This window comes from Hydra vulgaris, chromosome 12 (assembly GCF_038396675.1).
Source record: "Hydra vulgaris chromosome 12, alternate assembly HydraT2T_AEP".
NCBI classification, from domain to species: Eukaryota; Metazoa; Cnidaria; class Hydrozoa; order Anthoathecata; family Hydridae; genus Hydra; species Hydra vulgaris.
In genome coordinates, this window is record NC_088931.1 from 20,533,436 (window position 1) to 20,540,664 (window position 7,229).

General features: G+C 26.2%; 2 protein-coding genes across 2 annotated transcripts; both read right to left on the bottom strand.

The window, feature by feature from the left end:
- Positions 1–398: 398 nt before the first annotated feature.
- On the bottom strand, positions 399–1,956 carry LOC100198610 (multiple inositol polyphosphate phosphatase 1). Its single transcript, XM_065812496.1, has one exon. It carries the CDS (start codon positions 1,908–1,910, stop codon positions 609–611), a length of 1,302 nt encoding a protein of 433 aa, XP_065668568.1. The 5' UTR covers positions 1,911–1,956; the 3' UTR covers positions 399–608.
- Positions 1,957–2,664: 708 nt separating this feature from the next.
- On the bottom strand, positions 2,665–4,403 carry LOC100214113 (multiple inositol polyphosphate phosphatase 1). Its single transcript, XM_065812497.1, has one exon. It carries the CDS (start codon positions 4,185–4,187, stop codon positions 2,865–2,867), a length of 1,323 nt encoding a protein of 440 aa, XP_065668569.1. The 5' UTR covers positions 4,188–4,403; the 3' UTR covers positions 2,665–2,864.
- Positions 4,404–7,229: the final 2,826 nt, after the last annotated feature.

A 7,229-nucleotide genomic window follows, 5' to 3' on the forward strand; every position in this document is an offset into this window, starting at 1 on the left:
CCATTGTCACGTCAAAATCGGAATCTCCTAATTTTTTAACCCACATACTATTCCTTGTAAAAAGTAAGGATTTTCTAGAATGGTAAATAATATCAGTTGTATTATCTGAAATTTGAGTAAAATTTTTGGCGTGAGTTAATATATATATATAAGTTATATATATATATATATATATATATACACATATACATATACATATATATATATATATATATACATATATATATATATACAAAATAATTAATTACACATTTTTTTTAAACACAACATTTTTTAACTAACTTTAATATAAATATTAGTTAGCAAAAACATTTGGTTAAAAAATAGTTTTTTTTTTTTAAATATTGAGACAATATTAAAAAAAAAACTAATTTATAAATAAATAGAAAACAATACAATTAAAAGAAAAATTAAGATTTACCATATAATTACCAAAATCTAGTTGCATAAATATATATTGAATAACTATAGTTTAAAATGTTTAAATAAAACTTACAATAAAAATTTAGAAATTGTTTAAATGTGCAACATTACAATATTTTTAAATAACAAACTTAAATAAACTTTGAAAAATTTAAAAAACTTTAAATTGAACTATTGAACTCAAACTAAAGTTCAGTTTTTTTTAAACTACAAATTTCATTAAAGTTACAATTATCCACAATACTTTCATAGCATTTCAAAAAAGTCTCAAAGTCGCACTCATACTTAGATTCACAGCAAGGTATTTTAACTAAATATTCATTCATGTAAAGTTGAATTTTATGCTTCTTACTACCACAATCATACAAAACAAAATACACATTCCCAGAAAACGGAGATATACAGCTAGGTCGAAATTCTCTGCTTTTCATCTCATTAAAATTATCAGCTCTTAATTCAACTGAGTCTTTATTTAAGCCGAGTAAAGCAATAAACGGCATAATTGTTTCAGCATGAGAAGATCGGAAAATACCACCAAGTGATTCAGTTGTATTTAAGTAAGCTTTTTTCATATGTTTTACGATATCAGCTAACAAAGGACAGCTACTTTTATAAGTTATAGGAAAAGCAGAAAATCTTCTATAATAATGCTTCAGATCAAGATAGTATTCCAAAATTTGTAAATCATCTTTATCAAATAGAGAACATAAACCAGAATTAGTACTTCCATTAAAGATACCAATCTCATAAGCACAAAACAAAAACATAGATTTCAAAAGTTTTATATCAATTTTTGGGAGCGCAAGCTTTCTCATCATTTTATTAATTACGAGTTGGACTTCATCACCTAAACCAAACTTTTTCATTTCAGTGACTGCTGATTTGTTCTCTTCTACTTCAGCAACATACTTATGACAAAGCTGGAAGAATCTTAATACCATATCAACATCGCATGGCCGAGTTCTAACTGCAACTGGTTGAAAGCGGCATTCTCCAAGGGCACCAGTGCCTTCAAACAAACCATAAGCAAATGCACTTGAGCTATGCAAGCAACGTGATTTACAAGAGCTTTCAAACTTGTGAAATACTGATGAATAACTCTGAGTAAATAACTCAGGAAATCGCTGACGTATTCTCTGTGCAATACCATACATTTCTTCTTCACCCACTACAGTTAGTAGTTTGTCTTGATCTACTGTAAATGGATTTTCAGTAGGAAAATCTTTTGATGATGCTTGATGAGAAGATTTAAGGATGTCAAACATATCATTAAACTCAATTATATTTTTTCTACTAGGATAACGGTGGCCATGGCGATGAACTAAATTTATTTGAACAGGTTTACAACCATCTGGATACTTCACATCCAAGTTCATATTTCCAACCAACTTATATGGAGTTTTTGAAGAAAATAGTGGATTGTTCCAACACTCATTACCATAGGAAGGCTTTAAGAATTGAAAAAGCAGTATTAGTCCTAAAATCATAGCTTAGGCCTAAAGAAAAAGATTTACAAAAATCATAACCATAAAAAAAATAAATAAAGAAAAGTATTTTTTATAACTTATTACTATTATTACACATATTAAATCTACATTTTGTATTTACTCTTATACTTTTTTTATACAAAACTTCTTTTTATGGATTTAACTCTATTTGTTAAGAATATTTAACTTTACGATATTTCATGGAAATAAAGATATGCTCGTTATCAAGTGTATTAAAAAAACATTCTAAAAATAAAACCATAATATTATACAAAACCTATTATGAAACAATGTTCTTTTTAAAAAAACACTCTTGAAAAGAGCTTCTTTTGAAGAGTGATTTTTTTTTAAATTTTTGACGTAAGAATTAGAATATTGGTTTCCAAAATGATATCATGACATAATTATCATCATAATTAAGACCATTGCCATTGTAAATGAGCAATTCAAAACTTGTCAAGGAAATTTGTACTGGAACAATTGCAATACTATAAAAATAGAAATGAATAGTTACAACAGCAAAGGTAGGGAAGCATTGGAATTACAACACCAAAAAAGTTTTGTACCAATCATCTTAACTACGAAGATGGTGACAATGTGACAACCTCATTTCGGAAACTGAAGTTCTAATTCTTATGCCAAAAAAACACTTTTGAAATGAAACTCTTAAAATGAAATTTTTTTTTTTGCTATTTGAAAAAATGTATAATACTCATTCAATAGAAATTAAAATAATAAAAAATAAAAATAGACAAAAGAAATATCAAGATTTGAAATATAATTAATAAAAGTTGTATAAATATATATTGTATAACTATAGATAAAATAAAATATAAAATAAAAATCTAGAAATTGATCAAATGTGCAACATTACAACATTTTAAATGACAAACTTAAATAAACTTTAAAAAAGTTACAAAACTCAAATTAGACTTTTTGGCAATTAAGCTCAAACTAAAGTTCGGTTTTTTTTAAACTACAAATTTCATTAAAGTTACAATTATCCACAATACTTTCATAGCATTTCAAAAAAGTCTCAAAGTCGCACTCATACTTAGATTCACAGCAAGGTATTCTGACTAAATACTCATTCATGTAAAGTTGAATTTTATGCTTCTTACTACCACAATCATACAAAACAAAATATACATTCCCAGAAAATGGAGATATACAGCTAGGTCGAAATTCTCTGCTTTTCATCTCGTTAAAATTTTTAGCAGTTAGCTTTGTAACATCCAAGTTAAGGCGAAGCAAAGTAACAAATGGAATAATTGTTTCAGCATGAGAAGATCGAAAGATACCTTTAAAAAATTTTCTTTTATCTAAAGTAGCCATTTTTAAACTACTAATGAAATCAACTAACAAAGGGCAGCTGCTTTCATAAGTAACTGAAAAACCTTTAGAGCGCCGGTAGTAGTGCTTAAGATCTAAGTAATATTCTAAAACATGTAAATCCTCTTGATCAAAGAGTGAGCATAAACCTGTGATAAAACTTCCATTAAATATACCAATTTCATATGCACAATACAAATACAATGCTTCTAAATGTTTTTCTGTGACAATTTGGCTAAGGCCAAGTTTTTTTTTGATTTTTTGAATTATCTCAGCTATTTCTGAGCTCTTACCAAAAAGCTTCATCTCTTCCAGAGACAAAGAGCTGTTTTTAACATCAACAATATATTTATGACATAAATCAAAAAATCTTAATAGCTGATCTTGATGACAAGATTGAGATTCAATAGAAACAGGCTGAAATCGGCATGCTCCAAGAGATCCTATTCCTTCAAACAACCCAGACGCAAGTGCACTTGAGCTTTGTAGACAACGTGTTTTACATGAACTGACAAACTTGAATAAATCAGATGAGTATCCTTTATTAAATAAATGTGGAAAGCGCTTGTGAATTCTTTTACCAATGTTGTACAAATCTTTTTCCCCTACCTGATTTAACAACTTTTCATGCTTAACAATAAAAGGAACCTTATTTGGGATCGAAATGTTACTTTGAACTAAGACCTTTTCAGCAAACTGAAGCAGATTAAATAAGTGTTTCATTGAACTTATATCTTCTTTGCTTGGGTACCGGTGACCATGTCGATGTACCATATTGATCTGAACAACTTGACATCCTGGAATTATGGTAACATTAGTGTTATTGTTTGACACCAAATTATATGGAGTTTTTGTTGAAAACAAAGGGTGTCTTAAACAATCATGACACCAGACAGAGTAGCAAAAACATGTCATCAGCATTAATAGGAAACTAATAATACTCATACTTTTTAATAACTGTAGTACTTGTTAACAATAACTAAAAGAAGAAGCTATTGAAATTTACAATTTACTATCTTCAAACAAACCAGTAATTCAAAATTTTTAAGAACTTATAAACAAGCAACTGGCCTAGCTTAGCTTTTTTATCAAATTTATATTTATAGACATATTGGCAGAGCTTACTATCCAGGGCTAAATAATTTTATTTGATAGTATTAAACTGTTTTAAAAGAGAAACAAAAAATTTCAAATAAATATTTTAAAAAATTAGTTGTATTTGCAAAAAAAGGATTAAATGATTCCAATCTGAAAAACTTGAAATCTTTCACCATTTTTTGATAGTCATTTCAAAACATTGAAATTTGTATCTTGCAATAAAAAATTCAGAAAAAGTTCTGCAAATCCATACCTGTTTTTTTCAACTTAAAAAAAATAAAATAAAAAAATCAAGTAAATTAAGAATTAAAACAAATTGATTAAAAACATTTTAAACATGTAACTAAATTTATACCAAAGGGAAATAAAAATAAATAAATACAAAGATAGACAACTTAACATTCTTACGTAATTATGAATATTCTTTATATTCTATATATAAATATTCTATTTTATAATACCTTTGAAAATAACCAAACGCATGAGAATGGTATTAAAAAAAACTAATAAAAAAAAAGTTTAAAAGTATTGAAGAATTGGCATTATTAGAAAACATCTAGAGAAATACATGTAAAGAAACAAACATTCAAATAATTATGGTTATAGTTTTAATTATAAAGTTTTATCTCCTCAATAATCCAAAAAGTTTGATTCATCACATTTAATCAACCCCCAGCTATAATATATATATATATATATATATATATATATATATATATATATATATATATATATATATATATATATATATATATATATATATATATATATATATATATATATATATATATATATATATAATCTTTGAAAGTCATTTTCTTGTTATACGTTAAAATATAGGTAGAATTGAATAAATACAGCTGCGTATAAACTTTTTTAAAATATATATATATTTTAATAATATATAATTATTTCAATATTTCGCAGATCTATCGTGATCAGCGTCATCAGGTATAAATTTTTTGTATTGCAAAAAAAGGATTAAATGATTCCAATCTGAAAAACTTGAAATCTTTCACCATTTTTTGATAGTCATTTCAAAACATTGAAATTTGTTCTTGCAATAAAAAATTCAGAAAAAGTTCTGCAAATCCATACCTGATGACGCTGATCACGATAGATCAGCGAAATATCGAAATAATTATATATTATTAAAATATATATATATTTAAAAAAAAGTTTATACGCATATAAATTAGGGTGCATCAAACGCCCCATACTTTTAAAAATTGATCTGTCCCTATTCCTAAAACTTTCTATTGGTTCTCACAAGACACTCTGTTAAATTTTTTCAAAATTGAATGAGGTTTAGGGGGGCTGCCTCAAGTCTGAAACTTGCAACGAGACCCTAAACAGAAGAAAAAAAAGTTTTTCAAATGTATGTCATGTTGGGTCTCAAAAGAAGCAAAATTTTATAAAGATTTCAAAAATAATAAAAATTTTATACAATTATTATTATTTTAAGTTTTATTGCATAAAAATTATTATTTTTAACAAAAAGTGATAATTATTTTTGAAATTTTTATAAAGTTTGGCTTCTTTTGAGACCCAACATAACATACATTTAAAAAACTTTTTTTTCTTCTGTTTAGGGTCTCATTGCAAGTTTCAGACTGAAGGTGGCCCCCCTAAATCTGATTCAATTTTGAAAAAATTTAACTGTCATGTGAGAACCAATAGAAAGTTTTAAGAATAGGGACAGATTAATTTTTAAAAGGTATGGGGCGTTTGATCCACCCTAATATATATACACATATAAGGGTTATAATTTTTTTGAACCATAAGGGATCCGCATGAACTTTTTTTTTAAATGAATGAAAGGAGAATTGGTTTTATTTAATTTTTAGAAAGAATCATGTCCATATATATGTAAAAAAATATTTTTCTTCAAAGTGCATCTCAAAAGTCTCAATAGCATCAGATTTTCATAAAAAAACTTTTCAAAAGAAAATACAGAACATTTTTTATTAAAAAAAAAACACAAATTTAAGAAAGATATTGAAAAAAAACTTCAAAAAACAGTATATTTTTCATAAAGAAACACAGAATACTTTTCATAAAGAAAACACAATATTTTTCATAATAAATTCATAAATCTTTTCTTATTAAAGTTTTTGGACAATCACATGTGCAAAATAATTTTTAAATTTTGCTTTAAAGTAGTAGCAGTTAAAAAAAAAATTGTTTGCAGTAATAGATGCACTTTGGTTTAAGGGTCAGAGTTAAGAGTCAGGGTTTAGGCCAGGGACCAACAACTAATCTAGAGATAGGTTCAGCAGAATGTACAAAATGGACTGACTCTCTAGGAACAGGTGCAGCAGAATGTACAAAATTGATTAAGGGCTTTAGTTTGGTCAGGCAAACTATTAAGTTAAAGGAAAGCTTGAATTTTAAATCTTATATCTTTCTTTTATTTTTAAACTACTTTTTAAAGTTGAGAAATAATGGCAAAAATTAAAGTTTACCAAGCAAATATATATATATATATATATATATATATATATATATATATATATATATATATATATATATATATATATATATATATATATATATTACAACTATTGATTTAAATGAACAAACCAAATTTAAATGACAACTTATATGGAGTTTTTGAAGAAAATGAACAAATAAAATGCTTTTACGCAATAATTATACTACAACTATTCCATAAAAACAATCTACTACAATCGCTATTTACATAATGCAAATGTGTTTGGAAGACATCCAGCCTGAAAGCCATTGAATTACTGAAACACCTAGAAAAATTAGCATCACAGCGGCATCTTAAGCGAAGTAGTCAACATTGGTAAAAGATTTTTTTTAGTGATGATGGAATCAAGTTTGTTTGACATTCAATAGGTACAATATATGCTAAATCCCAACTGC

What these genes read in the sequence shown, in the direction of transcription:
- LOC100198610 (XM_065812496.1), bottom strand. Translation starts at nt 1,910, where the DNA reads ATGATTTTAGGACTAATACTGCTTTTTCAATTCTTAAAGCCTTCCTAT.
- LOC100214113 (XM_065812497.1), bottom strand. Translation starts at nt 4,187, where the DNA reads ATGAGTATTATTAGTTTCCTATTAATGCTGATGACATGTTTTTGCTAC.